The following is an 18,973-nucleotide window of genomic DNA, read 5'->3' as shown; positions in this document are numbered from 1 at the left end:
AACACACACAACGCTGGAGAAACTCAGCAGTGTCCTTTAAGTAGCAAAGATAAAAATACACAACCGATGTTTCGAGCTTGAGCCCCTCATCAAGGTATGGAAAAATGTTGGTAGGGGAAAGGGGTGGTCACAAGGTAGGAGGCGGAGAAGAGAGGGGCAGCAGAGATCAAGGGGAGGAGGGATGGCTGGGTGAAGGGAGGGATGAGAACTGGAAAGGGTTGGCAGAAACCGGAGAAGTCGATGTTAATGCCATCAGGGTGGAGAGTGCCCAGATGGAAATTCAGGTGTTCCTCCAATTTGCGGGTGGTCTTGGTGGGATAGTACATAAGGCCATGGACAGATGTGTAAGTGTGCGAGTGTGACACAGAACTGAAATGGTTGGCTACTGGGAGGTCTCTGTCATTGGTGCAGATGGAGCAAAGGTGCTGAGCAAAGTGATCTCCCATCTGCGCCCAGTCTCACCAATTTAGAGAAGGCCACAAAGGGAGCACTGGATGCAGTGAATCAGGCTTTCACTTGAAAGGCCTGTTTGGGGCCCCAGATAAGGTGAGGGAGGAGGTGTGGGCACAAGAGTGGCACCTCCTGCGGGCACAGGGGGTCAATTGGTGGTGAGGAATGAGTGCACAAGGAAGTCATAGAGGGAGCGGTCGCTACAGAAGGGAGAGAGGGGAAGATGCAATGATCCAGAGGCTCCCTGGAGAGCTGTGTTGGACATCTAATGAGTTTGCAGCTCATAAAACACACAGCACAATCCCCATTGAACCAGCCAGACATCAAGGTTTGTGGTGTCGAGACTATTATATTGACACACAGACCTGTCTCTAAAAAGTCTATCAGGACCTCTGGACTTTCCAAAATTAATTTAAAAGGCAGTTTTAATGTAGGAAAGGTAGCAGTCAGCTTATTTTTAGTAGGGTTCTGCAATCAGAAATGATATATTGACCAGGTGTTTTTTGGTTTTAGTGACTTTATTTCAATATATATCAGTGAAAGCCCTCAGCTCCATTCGACCTAACAGAGCACATAGGGTTTCCAACTAGCATGTTTACCACATCGTACACAATACTTCAAACGCCCTCACCAAGGCCTTGTACAATTTTAACATAACATCCCAGCTCCTATTACTCAATGCTCTAATTTATAAAGGCCAACATACCATAAGCTTTCTTCATCACACGTGACTTCACCTTCAGGGAACTATGTTCCATTATTCCTAGATCTCTCTGTTCTACTGCACTCTTCACTGTCCTACCATTCGCCACATATGTCCTATTTTGATTAGCTGCACCAAAATGTAACACCTCACACTTATCTGCATTAAACTTCATCTGCCATCTTTCAGCCCACTCTTCCAACTGCCCTACATCCCTCTGCAAGCTTTGAAACCCTTCTTCACTATCCACAGCTCTGCCTATCATTCACATACTTGCTTATCCAATTTACCACCCAATCATCTGGATCATTAATGTATAAGGACAAACAGTCATGGAGCCAATACTGAACCCTGAGGCACATCACTAGCCACCGGCTTCCAATCTGACAACCCTTTATCTACCATTACTCTCTGGCATCTCCCATTCAACCATTGTTGAATCCATTTTACTACTTCAATGCTAATACCTAATAACTAACCTTCCCTGAGGAACCTTATCAAAGCCCTTACTAAAGTCCATTGCCTTTTATCCTCATCAACTTTCCTAGTAACCTCCTCAAAAAATTTGATTAGGTTTGTCAAACATGATATTCCCCTCACAAATCCATGTTGATGGTTTCTAATCAAACCCTGCCTATCCAAATATTGATATATACCATCTTTGCCATCTGTTTTACATTGCCTTGGGTGGTTTATAAGCCACAAAGTGAGTCTGTACTCTCACAGGCGTTCTTAACGGGACAGTAAAATTGTGGTTTGTTCAAATGGTAAAAATTATTCCTTATCTTCTCCAGTCTAGCCAGTTCTCCAAATTCTTCCCTTTAATTGCTTTGCTCCACCCTCCAGATCTGATCTGAGTTTCCCCTCCTCTCCAGTGTAGGACAGCTTCAACCCAGCCACAATATTTCCCTGGAGCCAACAATACACACTTTTCTGAGTCATGAATCTCCAACAAATTCATCTCATGCAAGCCCCTGTCAGAAATGGGCTGTTTCTGTGTTTTCTTGGATTTGCCCAACAGACAACCTTGGTTGTTATTAGGAGACAATATCAATGAAGGGGGTATTGGCCATAAAACAGAGGAGCAGTGGCAAAACCAAGAAGGGATCCAGTGCAGCCATTCTCAACTTTCTTCCCAGCTACGGCCACCCCCTTCACAAGATCAAGGCACGGAAATAGGCCATTTAGCCCATCAAGTCTGCTCCACAAATCCACCCTGTTCTCACCTCTAGTTCCAAGTTCCAGCCTTTTCCCCATATCCCTTGATACCTTGACTAAAGAGATACCTATCAATCTCCTCCTTAAATTCCCCCAATGATCAGGCCTACACAGCTGAACGTGGCAATGATTTCCACAAATCCACGACCCTCTGGCTAAAGAAATTTCTCCTCATCTCAATTTTAAATTGGTATCCTCTAATTCTAAGACTGCGTCTTCTTGTCCTGGACTCACCCACCAAGGTAACTTAATCACATCTACTCTGTCCAATCCTTTTATCATTCGAAATGTTTCTATGAGATCCCTTCTTATTCTTCTTAACTCCAATTAATACAGAACAAGAGCCAATGTGCTCCTTATATGTTAGCCCCTGCATTCCAAGAATCATCTTGATAAATCTTCTCTGTACTGTCTCTAACATTATTACATCCCTTCTAAGATAAGGGGTCCAAAACTACACACAGATACTCCAAATGAGGTCTAACCAGTGCCCCATAGAACCTCATCAACATCTCTTTACTCTTATGCACTCTTCCCCTTGAAATGAATGCCAACATAGCATTCGCTTTATTTACTGCCGATCCAGGTTATCCTGCACAAGGACCACCCCACCACCCACCCCCCCCCCCAAGTCTCTTTGCACTTCTGAATTTTGAATGTTCTCCCCATCCAAAGAATAATCTGCCTGTTTATTTCCTCTTCCAAAATATACAACTGTACATTTCTCAACTGCCTTGGACTCTACTCAAAGTTTATGGCCCCTTTTCGCTGTGAAGCAGTCAAGATTTGGTTTCTCTTACCGACTGCATTAAAAAAAAGTATTTATGTTACACGAGGTGAAAAATTAAACAAGGCTTTTACTTAAATGTGCTGTGGCCCCTGGGAGGGGTTGGGAATAGTTGGGAAGCTGGGCATTTTCAAAGCTTTAGAGTTCAGGAAAATGACATCGAGTTCCAGATATTTTTTTTAAGTTCTGGGGGAATTTAAATGTGACAATAAAATGGTGAGTAGGATCAAGTTAATCTCAGCAATATATTGCAAGAGGATGGGAAGGCCCAAAGCATATTTGGGATTATTTTAAATTTAAATGAAATGTTACATTTAATTTTTTTTTAAATTTAGACACAGCACGGTAACAGGCTCTTTGGGCCCACAAGCCTTTGTTGCCCAATTATACCCAATTGATGGACACGCCGAGGAAACAGCGGGAGGAAACCAGAGCACTTGGAGGAAACCCACACAGACATTCGGAGAGCGTACAAACTCCTTACAGACAGCGCTGGATTCGAATCCCAGTCCCGAATGCAGGCGCAGTTACAGCATTGCGCTAACCGTGAAGCTAACCGCACCATACCCCTTACACTCATTTTGAGGTCAGGAAGTCAGGGTGTGTCCTAAAGCTGTCGAATGACAATGTGATCCTTGATTCTAATGTGCCCCTGGTTCTGTGTCACAGGTCGAAGGATCTAATCAAGGATGCTATTCTGGAGAATGACTTCATGAAGAACTTGGAGATGTCTCAAATTCAGGAGATTGTGGATTGCATGTACCCAGTGGAGTACTCCAAAGACAGCTGCATCATCAGAGAAGGAGACGTGGGCTCAATGGTGTACGTGATGGAAGGTAGGATCTCAGCCAGAAAGCTGAGGCCAACTGGTTTGATTCCTTCCAGTCTCTGAGAGCGGTTACTCTGCAGAATACATCAGTATCAAGCAGCTTATGGTACATGTACTGCAACAGCACCAGGCAATGTAATGAAAAGAGTCGGCATGTGGTTCATTGTGGAGTGTTCCATATTGTTGTACAAGGGTGTGAGTGCAGTGTGTAGAAGTTGCTAAATCTGCTTTTCCATGGTGATGGTTCCTGGCGCATTTCAGCAAAATGATGTGGGAAGTTCCTGAGGAGAGATCTGAGCTCTCAGATTTACCCAAGCCCTACGCAGTGTTTTGCCAACAACGTTTGTCAGCAACATTTGCTTCCTGAAACAAATTGGAGATTACGATTGATAACTTCAATCTGAACACAATTTCAGATTTGCTGTATCGCGTAGGAAGTTGGAGAAACGTTAAATGAACTTTTATTGAATTTAGCGTGTTTAATCACATCACGATGCTGGCACATTGCATTAGTTCAAACTGACCTAAAAATGTTTTGCCGCTAGTTTTTGTTTGTACTCAGCATCTGATGCCTCTCAGTGTCCAACTATAGTCGGCTGGCATTGATGGATTCCGGTTGTCCTGATACCGCTTTTCCATGGTCGCAATGTCCTGATGAAACCTTTCACCATGTTGGTCACTGACTGCACCGAGAACAGCAGGGAAGGAGTCCAAGTTCGAATGCAGAAAATGAATTTCATGTATTTCATGGTTTTGTATGATTGAAGTAGACTTCAATAGGTCATATCCACAAAACGGTACGTGATAGGAAAACTTTAAGGCAAGTTTTGTGATCAGCAGCCCAAAATCCGTAAAATATACCCAGAAGTGTTCAGGAAGCAAAATCTTTGTTGTCCAGTGTAATTGCATGGTGCTAAGATTCTAAAATTGTTCCACAGCATCGCTGACATGTTGTGCGCAGAGTGCCTGGGTAGAGGAGACAAACAAAAAGGTCATTTGGGGCTCTGTTCCTCACTATAAAGATGGAATTTCCTGCTGCTTCTTGTTTAAATTGGACTGTTGCTTTGGAGCTGCCAGACATTAACTGTAGAAATGGGCTGTTCAGGGAGATGTGAGGAGGGGGCAGAGGGTAAACCTGATAGAGATGTACAAAATGCAGAGGGGACATTCCATGGGTGGATGGCAGTCAAGACAGAGGTATGCAAAACTAGGTGTATTGCTTTCTTTGGCCCAGAGATTGTGTCTGTGCAAATTTGTGTGTTGATACCCACAAAAACAAAATCAAATGTAGGAAGTTGCTTTGAACACGAGGGGAAACCTAACCAGTCCTCATCTAGGGCTCAGCAGTGGAGGGGGTCAAGAACTTCAAATTTTTGACTGTCATCATCTCCAAGGATCTGACTGGAGCCTCCATGTTGATGCAATCATGAAGAAGCTATACTGAGGAGTTTGAGGAGATTCGGTATGTCACCCTAGACTCTCGTAAACCTCTACAAGAGGACTGTGGAGAGACTTCTGGCTGGTTGCATCACTGCCAGGTATGGAGGTGCCAACTCTCAGGACAAGAATAAACTCCAGAGGGTTGTTAACTTGGCCTGCGACATCACAGGCACAAAATTTGACTCCAGCTAGCACAACTACAAGAGGCCTTGTCTTAAAAAAGCAAAGATCCCCACCACCCAGGCCATGCCCTCTCCACTCCTCTACCAACAAGGAAAAGGAAGACGAGCACTCAATGGCACAAGGACAGTTTCTTCCCCGCTGCCATCAGATTCCTGAAAAATCAATGAACCAAAGACACTGCCTTACTTTGTCTTTTTTGCACTATTTTTATTAATTTTGTAAGGTGGTTATAGAAATGTTTGCACTGTGATGTGGCCACAAAGCAATGAATTTCATGACATGTTCATGACAATAAATTCTGATTCTGAATAATGTGAACTTTGCAGTAGGCGTCTGGGTTACAAACAGCTAATCAATCTGTCCTGATACCACTGTGACCACTTACTGAATTACTGAACTAAGTCATTTCCATGTAATTGTCTGGCATGCTTAGCTGAGCTCTCTCTCTCTCTCTCTCTCTCTCTATCTCTCATTCTCTTGCCCTCTCACTCTCTCGCACATTCTCTCTCTCTCTCTCTCTCTCTCTCTCTCCACAGAGGGGAAGGTGGAGGTAACCAAAGAGAATGTGAAACTCTGCACAATGGCACCAGGGAAAGTGTTTGGAGAGTTGGCGATTCTGTACAACTGCACCAGGACAGCCACCGTCAAAGGTAAGTGTCTGTGGGCAGCAGCGGATAGGCAAATCTGAAAGAGGAACAGGAGATTGGCAGGGTCAAGCCAATGGCACCCACCCTGGTGGGATTTGCTGTGTGAGGGAGGTTACTCAGGTGGAAAACAGAATCTGAAATACAGTAAAAGTCCAAAAATCTGGACTTTTCGACAACTTGCAAATGTTTAAAATTTGACAGGCTTTTTTCTGCGGGCGTGCTTGAGTTAGCACCATAGAGGTACAATGGCAACCATCCATCTTATACACTCACACAATATGTATGTGTATAGAGAGAGAGAGAGAGAGTGTGTGTGTGTGTGTGAGTGTGTGTGTGAGAGAGAGAGAGTGCATATGTATTTACAAACCATAATAATGGATCCTCGATCAACTTCACAGAGGAAGAAGAGCATGGTGAAATTGAGTGACAAACTGGAAATAATTAAGAAACTAGAACATAGTGGGGCAATATTGTTCCAATGGACACAAACAACATTATAAAGTCTACAATTTATGATCTAACAAAGGCTACTGCAGAAAAGTTCTTGGAAGCGATTATTAAATTTGTGGAACAGAACCATAGCCCCAGTTTTCAAGATGTCATGCATGCACACATAGTGCTGAATAATATTATCACAAAGAAATTACAGTTGTAAACAGGCTCGAACACAATAGTATTTAAAGCAAGCAAAAGAAGTGTCAGGCAGGGCAACAGATGCAGGGGGAGCTGCACGTGTTCCATCCACAAGCAACGTGTGCAGCTTCAGTCCTCCGCAAATTTGAATTTTAAAAGTACTGCCCAAGAAGCTGGAAAACCTGGAAGTCCAGATGAACCCAATCCCTTTGGAGTCCAGATTTTCTGACTTCTGCTGGCAGAGAGGGTAGGATCCAGGGGGTCGGGTGCGAGGTCGAGGTAATGTGAGGTTCAGGGTCAAGGGGTAAAATGTGCCCAGCATGTGTAGCTTTGGAGAAGGTGAGTGAAGAAAAGACTGAGCCACCTGGGCTGAAGCAATTACTGGCAGGATGAGGTTAGCACTGAGTCTAAGAATTGGGCTGCATGAAAGGTTTAATCAGACTGAGACCTACTCACAAACTATTGGTACTTAGACAAGAGGCTCTGGACCAGGGGGTCTCCACCTTTTTCCTTCCCACTCACATCCCCCTTTAAGTATTCCCTACGCCATCGGTGCTCTGTGATTAGTAAGGGATTGCTTAAGGTGGGATGTGGGTGGGAAGGGAAGGTTGAGAATCACTGCTCTAGACCCAATTGATACTGAAATATTTGGCTTGAGAAAAATGCTCATTGGCCCTTTTCTTTTGGAGTTCTGAAACCATGCACATAACGAGTCAATGAGGAGCAATTAAAACAGCGGTTCTCAACCTTTTTCTTTCCACCCGCATCCCACCTTAAGCGCAGAGAGATTACTTAAACTGGGATGTGGGTGGAAAGAAAAAGGTTGAGAACCACCGTGTAGACACTGAAACTTGGAAGCAAGAACTGAATGCTCGAGAACACAGCAGGTTGGGCAGAAAATCTCTTTGCCAACATCTCAGGTCAGGGTTTCAATTCAGAATGTCGATACTCACCTGCTTCCACGGATACGGTTTGACCCAAGAGTTCATCCGTTCTGCCTTGTTTAATAAACCAGAACTCGAAATGAGGAGCATCCACCATTGGCTTGAGAGGCCTCCTCATGTTGGTGGTGGATTGAGATCCGAAGGTGAGATTACAGATGGAAATTATTAACCACTCTGAAGGCAGACACTGTGTACCGCTCTCCCTTACAGGAAAGGTTCCTCTCCAAGTAGGTGTGATCAGAGTGGAGTTGTGCATTCTATAGAGAATTCCTTGTTTGAAGTTGAAAGGTGTTTTTTTTATAATGCTCAGGTAAAGGATGGGTATCAAACTGTGTTGCGGTCAGGTGGACTTGGTGGAGCAGGACTACGGTCCTGAGTGTAGTCACCATTCACCCAGTTCTGTGGACCTTGGCTGGACATTTCTCTGCCTCTTGTCGGAGAGATAGGACTACAGGTTTGTGCAAAACAAGCAAACTACTTGGTGTCCTGATTTTTTTAAGGAGAATTTCTGATGGAAGAACCTGACAACATCAGGAAGCCTAGATAGGGTCGTAGAGATTTCTAGCACAGAAACAGGCCTTTCAGCCTATTCTATTCATGCTGTTCATGGCCTAGAGAGCTAGACTACTTGCCTGCATCTGGATGGTATCCCTCTGATCCTCAATGTAAGACACAAGAAAACTATGTGAGGCGATGCCTCAAGAAGGCAGCCAGCAACATGATGGAGTAGTGGCCAATAGAATACCAGCCCTCTTCAGAAAAGAAGAAAAAAAGTAAAGGAAACACAAAGCTCAAGAAACACAAAACACAACAAATAAAAGATAAAGGTGTGGAGAAAAGAAAAAAAATGCTACCTAAGAAAGAAAAACAACAGGAAAAAAAGAAGGAAAGATGCTGGAAGAGAAAGGAGAAGGCCTTACTTGCACGAAGAAGCAGGGACCCGCCGTAGACAAAGGAGCCCACTCCCCAAGATTAGTGGAGACCCCGCAGAGTCGCGACCTCCCGACCGCGGGACTGCAAAAATGGCTCACTGAGCCAAACAGAGGTGCGCAATGTGCACAATAAGGAAAAGGAGGGGGGGACCAGCTGTGGAGTGAACCACACAGCACGACCAGCTGAGAGATGCTCGACAGCAGGGGTCTCAGCTGGAAGAAAAGGAAATCAATGGGAAAGGGAGGGATGAGAAAGAAAAACGGCAGCAGGAGGCCCAATAGATAACTAGCCCAGAAGAAGAGGACCAACATCAAGAAGCCATGAAAAAAACCCAACAAACTGAGGCAAGCAGCTCGACAAGAAAGTCAGAAGAGACACAGATACAAAAAAGAGAAGTAGAAGACACAAACCCAAGAGGAGGAGGAGGAGGAGGAGGAGAACACCAAGGTCTGCACAGAGGAATAGAAGGTAAAATGAATGACAGTACATAGATTAAAAAAAATTATCAAGAATAAATGAAAGCATTAAAAGAATGGCTGACACTAGAATTTAGTGAAATGAAAAGAAAATGAAAAGTACAGAAGAAAAAGTGAGTAGAATAGAGCTGGTCATAACAGATGTAGGGAAAAGATTAGAAAATGTGGAAGAATGTGTAATGGTGGTAGAAATGGAAGTGAACGACTTAAAAAGAAAATTGGAAGAAAGTGACAAAAAAGTTAAAGAAACACAAGAGTTGTTAGCTCAGAAGATGGATATAATGGAAAACTATAGTAGGTGAAACAATATAAAGATAGTGGGCCTAAAGGAAGATGAAGAAGGCAAAGATATGAAAGAATTTATGAAAGAATGGATCCCAAAAGTCCTAGGAATGCCAGAAATGCAGGAGGGAATGGAAATAGAAAGGGCACACAGAACATTAACCCCGAAACCATAGTCACAACAAAAACCAAGATCCGTTTTAGTAAAATTTCTGAGATACACGACAAGAGAAAATATATCGGAGAAAGTGATGAATAAAATTAAAGAAGACAAAAAACCACTGGAGTACAAAGGTAAAAAAAAAATGTTCTACCCAGACACAAGTTTTGAACTCCTAAAGAAGAGGAAGGAGTTTAATGCAGCAAAATCAATCCTATGGAAAAAAGGCTATAAATTTATGTTAAGATATCCAGCGGTGCTTAAAATAGTTATCCTGGGGCAGCAAAACAGACTGTTCTCGGATCCGGAGAAAGCACGAAAATTTGCAGAACGCTTGCAAGACAGAAGGAGAGATGAAGAGATGTAACAAGAACAAAGAACGACAACAAACTACATATAAAGATGTAAAAATAATGTATAAGTAAGAACTAAAGGAGGGAAGAAAAGGGAAGTAAGGGAGAAGGGGAAATAAAAAAGGAGGGGGAAAAAGAAAAAGAGAAGAGGGAGAGCTTTATTTTAATGTGAAGATATGTCTTTTCCGGAGGGGGTTGGGTGGGAGAGAATATCGGTCACTGCGAAATCAGTTGAGAGTTGCGAACGGGTTCGCAGTCCGAATGAAGAGGGGAATTGTGGTTGCCCGGCAAGGGACAAGGGGAAACTCGGGGGGGGGGGGGGGGGGGAACACTTGGGGTTAAGGGAATTTCAGATGTGGGAGTGGTTGAAGTATTTTATGCTTTAGAAGTGTTGTCATACAGTGCATTCAAAAAAGGAAAACTGAGAAATGTAAATGGGGAAAAGGGGAAAGGTGGTGGTGAGGAAGTGGAAATGAGATGTAAACAGAGTATGAGTTGGCCATGTTGAACTATATGACTATAAATATTAATGGAATACATAACCAAATCAAAATGAAGAGGCTATTAACTTAACTGAAAAAAGAAAAAAAATAGATATAGCATTCGTGTAGGAAACACATGTAATTGAAGTGGAACATAATAAATTAAGGAGAGACTGGGTAGGGCACGTAGCGGCAGCATCATATAATTCAAAAGCCAGAGGAGTAGCTATATTAATCAATAAAAATGTACCAATCAAAATAGAGGAGGAAATAATAGATCCAGCAGGGAGATATGTAATGTTAAAATGTCAGATATATTCAGAACTCTGGAATTTGGTCAATATATATGCACCTAATGAAGAGGATCAAAAGTTTATGCAAGATATTTTTTGAAGATTGTAGATACGCAGGGGAATATATTGATAGGAGGGGACTTCAACCTTAATTTGGATTCAAAGATGGATAAAACTGGACAAAAGAAGCAGAAAGAACAAAGCAGCCAAATTTATGGTTAAATCAATGCAGGAAATGCAACTTTTGAATATATGGAGGAGACAACACCCAAAGGAGAAGGAATACTCATTATTCGAGTAGACATAAAACATACTCAAAGATTGACCTGTTCCTGTTGTCAGCCCACATCCAAGGGAGAGTTAAGAAAACAGAATATAAAGCTAGATTGTTATCGGATCACTCACCCCTGTTATTAGCAATAGTACAGGAGGACATCCCACCAAGAACATACCTTTGGCTTGGCTTCGCGGACGAAGATTTATGGAGGGGGTAAATGTCCACGACAGCTGCAGGCTCGTTTGTGGCTGACAAGTCCGATGCGGGGTAGGCAGACACGGTTGCAGCGGTTGCAAGGGAAAATTGGTGGGTTGGGGTTGGGTGTTGGGTTTTTCCTCCTTTGTCTTTTGTCAGTGAGGTGGGCTCTGCGGTCTTCTTCAAAGGAGGTTGCTGCCCGCTCAGGTAATTATACACTGTTTTTTTTAATTACATGACTATAAAGGAATCTTGAATCTTGAATCAAAAGGGAGGCAAGAAAGCTTTGAAAATGTTGAACCTAACTCTGACCATAACCCTAGGTAGGAGGTCAGTGCTGGAAACTCCAAGGCAGAGGTATTGTACTTTATAGGGCCAGTCAGCATAGTGGAATTATAATTTCCATGTAAACCCAGTCTATGTGTTCTTGGCGAGCGTATGAAGCATGAAGAATATCAACTGGAGAATTCATCCCAGCTTAAAACAAAACACATACACTGAGCCACATTTCAACCATCTCAATGCCATTTATGCAAGAAACTGGGAGACTGACCTTCTTGGTGGCCAATAGTGCAGACAAGCCACTTGGTGGTTCTGGAGTAGTTTAGGGTTAGGGTAGTACAGAGAACTGTTGGAAAGAGAGCTGAGAGCTTGAGCCCAAGTCATTGGGATTTAGGGAGCAGGTGAGGAGAGGTTGCGAGTTGGGTGATGGGGATCTTTTATAATGTTGGCTGCCTTCTTTTTTTAAAATTTTTAAAACTTTTCACACTTTGAACCATATCAATCAAAATACACACAAACATTTCCCTCTTGAATATGCACAGTGTCATTTTCTCCCCTCCCTTCCCTCCCTCCTTCTTACCCCCCCTCCTCACCTACTCAACGTTCAACATATACGATACATTAAACCCATTAAACAATGTCATCACGCAATGAAAATAAACAAGAAAATTGTGTCATCTACTTTTACACACTGGGTCAGTTCATTTCGTCTTCTTCTCATTCTATCATTTTAGGGGGTGGAGGTCCGCGGTAGGCCCTCTCTGTTGTGTTCCATGTACGGTTCCCAAATTTGTTCAAATCATGTGACTTTATTTTTTAAATGATATGTTATTTTTTCCAATGGAATACATTTATTCATTTCTATGTGCTATTGCTGTACTCTCAGGCTCTCTTCTGGTTTCCAAGTTGACATTATACATTTTATTGCTACAGCTAAAGCTATCATAATAAATCTTTTTTGCGTTTCATCCAGTTTGAGGCCTAATTCTTCTTACATTACTTAGAAGAAAGATCTCTGGATTTTTTGGTGTGTGGCTTTTTGTGATTTTATTTAATACCTGATTTAGATCTTCCAAAACTTTTCCACTTTCTCACATGCCCAAATGGCATGTACTGTTGTTCTCGTTTCCTTCTGACAACAAAAACATCTATCTGATAATGTTGGATCCCATTTATTTAACTTTTGGGGCATGATATATAGCCTGTGTAACCAATTATATTGTGTCATGCGTAACCTCGTGTTTATTATATTTCTCATTGTTCTGGAGCATAACTTTTCCCATATTTCATTTTTTATCTTTATGTTTAGATCTTTTTCCCACTTTTGTTTGGGTTTATAGCTTATTTCATCATTTTCTTTCTCTTGCAGCTTGATGTATATGTTTGTTATAAATCTTTTAATTATCATTGTGTCTGTAATCACATATTCAAAGCTGCTTCCTTCTGGAAACCTCAGTCTGCTTCCCAATTTGTCCTTTAAGTAGGTTTTCAGTTGGTGGTATGCAAACATTGTACCGTGAGTTATTCCATATTTGTACTTCATTTGTTCAAATGATAATAAATTATTTCCCAAAAAGCAATTTTCTATTCTTTTAATCCCTTTTCTCTCCCATTCTCTAAAGGAAAGGTTATCTATTGTGAAAGGGATTAGTTGATTTTACATCAATAATAATTTTGGTAGTTGGTAATTTGTTTTACATGAATCTTCTTCCAAATGTTGAGTAAATGGTGCAGTACTGGTGAACTTCTATATTGCACCAATTTTTCATCCCACTTATATGTTCTGGTACCTTCTCCCCTATTTTATCTAGTTCTATCTTGGTCCAATCTGGTTTTTCCCTTGTTTGATAAAAATCTGATAGATATCTTAATTGTGCTGCTCTATAATAATTTTTAAACTTTGGTAGCTGCAAATCACCTTTTTTATACCATTCTGTTAATTTATCTAGCGCTATCCTCACTTTCTTCCAATTTTCTTTTTAAGTCGTTCACTTCCATTTCTACCACCATTACACATTCTTCCACATTTTCTAATCTTTTCCCTACATCTGTTATGACCAGCTCTATTCTACTCACTTTTTCTTCTGTACTTTTCATTTTCTTTTCATTTCACTAAATTCTAGTGTCAGCCATTCTTTTAATGCTTTCATTTATTCTTGATAATTTTTTTTAATCTATGTACTGTCATTCATTTTACCTTCTATACAAGGATCGACAACGAGATAGACAACAGACTTGCCAAGGCAAATAGCGCCTTTGGAAGACTACACAAAAGAGTCTGGAAAAACAACCAACTGAAAAACCTCACAAAGATTAGCGTATACAGAGCGTATACACTCCTGTTCGGCTCCGAATCATGGGTCCTCTACCGGCATCACCTACGGCTCTTAGAACGCTTCCACCAGCATTGTCTCCACTCCATCTTCAACATTTATTGGAGCGACTTCATCCCTAACATCGAAGTACTCGAGATGGCAGAGGCCGACAGCATCAAATCCACGCTGCTGAAGATCCAACTGTGCTGGGTGGGTCACGTCTCCAGAATGGAGGACCATCGCCTTCCCAAGATCGTGTTATATGGTGAGCTCTCCACTGGCCACTATGACAGAGGTGCACCAAAGAAGAGGTACAAGGACTGCCTAAAGAAATCTCTTGGTGCCTGCCACATTGACCACTGCCAGTGGGCTGATATCGCCTCAAACCGTGCATCTTGGCGCCTCACGATTCGGCGGGCAGCAACCTCCTTTGAAGAAGACCGCAGAGCCCACCTCACTGGCAAAAGACAAAGGAGGAAAAACCCAACATCCAACCCCAACCAACCAATTTTCCCTTGCAACCGCTGCAACCGTGTCTGCCTGTCCCGCATCGGACTTGTTAGCCACAAACGAGCCTGCAGCTGACGTGGACATTACCCCTCCATAAATCTTCATCCGCAAAGCCAAGCCAAAGAAGAAAGAAAGATTAGATAATAATTTAGGTCATCTATACGAATTAAATTATCAGCCATTAATGAAGAAATTACAAGGTGACTTAGAGCATTGGAAAGATTTACCACTAACATTGATAGGAAGGGTAAATTGCATTAAAATGAATATCTTCCCAAGGATACAATACCTATTTCAATTGTTACCAATTCCCTTAACAGAGAAATTCTTCAATGAACTAAAGAGAATAATAAGGAAATTCTTATGGAAAGGGGGGGGAAACTGAGGATAGCGCTAGATAAATTAACAGAATGGTATAAAAAAGGTGATTTGCAGCTACCAAAGTTTAAAAATTATTATAGAGCAGCACAATTAAGATATCTATCAGATTTTTATCAAACAAGGGAAAAACCAGATTGGACCAAGATAGAACTAGATAAAATAGGGGAGAAGGTACCAGAACATATAAGTGGGATGAAAAATTGGTGCAATATAGAAGTTCACCAGTACTGCACCATTTACTCAACATTTGGAAGAAGATTCATGTAAAACAAATTACCAACTACCAAAATTATTATTGATGTAAAATCAACTAATCCCTTTCACAATAGATAACCTTTCCTTTAGAGAATGGGAGAGAAAAGGGATTAAAAGAATAGAAAATTGCTTTTTGGGAAATAATTTATTATCATTTGAACAAATGAAGTACAAATATGGAATAACTCACGGTACAATGTTTGCATACCACCAACTGAAAACCTACTTAAAGGACAAATTGGGAAGCAGACTGAGGTTTCCAGAAGGAAGCAGCTTTGAATATGTGATTACAGACACAATGATAATTAAAAGATTTATAACAAACATATACATCAAGCTGCAAGAGAAAGAAAATGATGAAATAAGCTATAAACCCAAACAAAAGTGGGAAAAAGATCTAAACATAAAGATAAAAAATGAAATATGGGAAAAGTTATGCTCCAGAACAATGAGAAATATAATAAACACGAGGTTACGCATGACACAATATAATTGGTTACACAGGCTATATATCATGCCCCAAAAGTTAAATAAATGGGATCCAACATTATCAGATAGATGTTTTTGTTGTCAGAAGGAAACGAGAACAACAGTACATGCCATTTGGGCATGTGAGAAAGTGGAAAAGTTTTGGAAGATCTAAATCAGGTATTAAATAAAATCACAAAAAGCCACACACCAAAAAATCCAGAGATCTTTCTTCTAAGTAATGTAAGAAGAATTAGGCCTCAAACTGGATGAAACGCAAAAAAGATTTATTATGATAGCTTTAGCTGTAGCAATAAAATGTATAATGTCAACTTGGAAACCAGAAGAGAGCCTGAGAGTACAGCAATAGCACATAGAAATGAATAAATGTATTCCATTGGAAAAAATAACATATCATTTAAAAAATAAAGTCACATGATTTGAACAAATTTGGGAACCGTACATGGAACACAACAGAGAGGGCCTACCGCGGACCTCCACCCCCTAAAATGATAGAATGAGAAGAAGACGAAATGAACTGACCCAGTGTGTAAAAGTAGATGACACAATTTTCTTGTTTATTTTCATTGCGTGATGACATTGTTTAATGGGTTTAATGTATCGTATATGTTGAACGTTGAGTAGGTGAGGAGGGGGGGTAAGAAGGAGGGAGGGAAGGGAGGGGAGAAAATGACACTGTGCATATTCAAGAGGGAAATGTTTGTGTGTATTTTGATTGATATGGTTCAAAGTGTGAAAAGTTTTAAAAATTTTAAAAAAAGAAGGCAGCCAACATTATAAAAGATCCCCATCACCCAACTCGCAACCTCTCCTCACCTGCTCCCTAAATCCCAATGACTTGGGCTCAAGCTCTCAGCTCTCTTTCCAACAGTTCTCTGTACTACCCTAACCCTAAACTACTCCAGAACCACCAAGTGGCTTGTCTGCACTATTGGCCACCAAGAAGGTCAGTCTCCCAGTTTCTTGCATAAATGGCATTGAGATGGTTGAAATGTGGCTCAGTGTATGTGTTTTGTTTTAAGCTGGGATGAATTCTCCAGTTGATATTCTTCATGCTTCATACGCTCGCCAAGAACACATAGACTGGGTTTACATGGAAATTATAATTCCACTATGCTGACTGGCCCTATAAAGTACAATACCTCTGCCTTGGAGTTTCCAGCACTGACCTCCTACCTAGGGTTATGGTCAGAGTTAGGTTCAACATTTTCAAAGCTTTCTTGCCTCCCTTTTGATTCAAGATTCAAGATTCCTTTATAGTCATGTAATTAAAAAAAACAGTGTATAATTACCTGAGCTTGCCTTTAGTCTGCTGTTAGGCCGATAGATTCGCCATCAGCAGAAATTGCCTCTTACCATCAGAGAAGGAGAAGCAGTACAGAATCCCCTCAGAGTCACCGAGTTCCCTAGCTCCCCTCCCTTGCCAAAATAATATGAACCCTTCCTGAGAGCCATATGAAACCTGCCCGCCAGGATATCGGTTCCCCCTTTGGATTCAGGTGTAACCCATCCTTTTTGTATAGGTCAAGCCTTCCCCAAAAGGGATTCCGATGATCCAAGGATCTGAAGCCCTGCTCCCTGCACTAGTTCCGCAGCCAATCATTGATCTGCCTAAATGCTTTATTCTTCCCCTCACTAGCACGTGGCATAGGCCACAATCCTGAGATTATCACCCCAGACGTCCTTCCTTCCTAATTCCCCATACTCCCCCTTCAGGACTTCCTCACTTCTTACCTATATCTTTTTAAATATATTTTTATTGATTTAGAGGAGATAACTATTACATGTTAAATATTGACTCCACAACAACCACACAGCATAATACACTAGAATACAGAATCTGAATAATAAGTAATTTATACGTTGTCTTAAATACAATGTTCGGATGCAATGTGAATTCCCTTAAAATAAAACTTCAGCTCACATTCTAATATCACAGCGTATTCATAATAAATTATCCAATCAAATCTCTTCTACTTATAAAGAAAGAAGGAAAAAATGAAAGGAAAAAGAATCCAACCCCTCCCACTAAACATGGTCACCGGCGAATAACATGTAAAGAATTGAGTTTCAGCTCCCAGACAATGGACAAGAAATCCCCCCCATCCTCCCCCAAGCATCCACGCCTATGTATTCAAACTATAATGGTCCATAAAGGGGCCTCATATCTGGTCAAATTCAATCATGGTGTCTTTAATGTTACAGCTAATTTTCTCGAGGCTCAAGCAAGATATAATGTCCTGAACCCATTGCATATGAGCTGATGGTAAACTATCTTTCCATTTCATCAAGATTGGCTATCAGTGAAGTAAAGGCTACAATTCTTTTAAGAATTAAATTTAAGGAAATAGTTTACTGTTGAGAATAACCAAACAAAGCAACACAAGGGCCAAGGTTTCACTTTAATCCTAAGAATCTCTGATAAAGTTCAGAAAAATAGTTCCCAAAAATCTTTTAGTTTTGGGCACTCCCAAAACATATGAATCAGAGAGACCTCAAAGATTTTACATTTATCACATAGGGGATCAATATCAGAATAAAAACAAGATAATTTAACTTTGGACATGTGTGTTCTATATACCACTTTAAATTGTAATAAACAATGTCATGCACAGAATGAAGTATTATTAATCAAATCAAGTGTAGTATCCCAGTCGTCATCTGGAATTGATAAGTTCAAATCATCGTTCCCATTCGTTCTTGATTCCCCTCCCTAGACATATTCTTAGATCCATCAGGTTGTTATAAATAGATATAAAAATTGATATCAAAAAGTAAATCAAAGATAATTGGTTTCAGGAATTTGACGAAAATTAGGAAGTTTGGACTGAGCAAAATGTCTAATTTGTAGGTATCTGAAAAAAATGCCTATTAGAAGATTAAATTTAACTTACCTCAAATATACAGATCCCTAAAACTTTTTATACTCAATTGACCCACTCATTGAAACCTACAACCAAAATAGAGGGTTGAAAAAGACAATTCTTAGTAAATAGGACCATCAAAAGAAACGTTGAGAAAGCCAAAATTTCTTATAAATTGTTGCCTATATCTATGTCTCCTTATGGGATTGTCTGGCAGTTTTAGAAATGAAAAGGGTAAAGGGTAAAAAATTTTTTTTAGAAAATCTCAGTTCCATTTCTACCAAAGAAGAACGATCATCTGAAGTATCAAAATGTAATAGCAACAATAAATTTTGTCTATATTGACTGCCCAAGAGATAAAGCCCCAGATCCTTTTGGTCCTTTGAAGATAGTCCTTGTTTATACAGGGCTGTTTACCTTGCCTTATATATGAGGAAATAATCAAATCAAGTTTTAGAAATGAAAATTGGTGAAGATTGGAACATATACAAAAATGTAGGTAAAATATTCATTCTAATTGTATTAATATGCCCAATCATTGAATAAGGATGTCCATCCTGATAACAAATCTTTAATCTGGTTAATTAACCCT

General features: G+C 40.8%; 1 protein-coding gene across 2 annotated transcripts in view; it reads left to right on the top strand.

The window, feature by feature from the left end:
• Window positions 1-18,973, top strand: part of LOC138753950 (cGMP-dependent protein kinase 1-like) — a 77,112-nt gene that overhangs the window by 20,422 nt on the left and 37,717 nt on the right. For both annotated transcript variants that reach the window (XM_069917578.1, XM_069917577.1), the window contains exons 2-3: window positions 3,828-3,994; window positions 6,147-6,260. In XM_069917578.1, the coding sequence (XP_069773679.1) occupies window positions 3,828-3,994; window positions 6,147-6,260 (281 nt within the window). The remainder of the gene's footprint in view (window positions 1-3,827; window positions 3,995-6,146; window positions 6,261-18,973) is intronic.

This window comes from Narcine bancroftii, chromosome 2 (genome assembly GCF_036971445.1).
Source record: "Narcine bancroftii isolate sNarBan1 chromosome 2, sNarBan1.hap1, whole genome shotgun sequence".
NCBI lineage: Eukaryota > Metazoa > Chordata > Chondrichthyes > Torpediniformes > Narcinidae > Narcine > Narcine bancroftii.
Note: the sequence above shows the minus strand (reverse complement) of the source record. Positions and strands in the feature narration are given on the sequence as shown.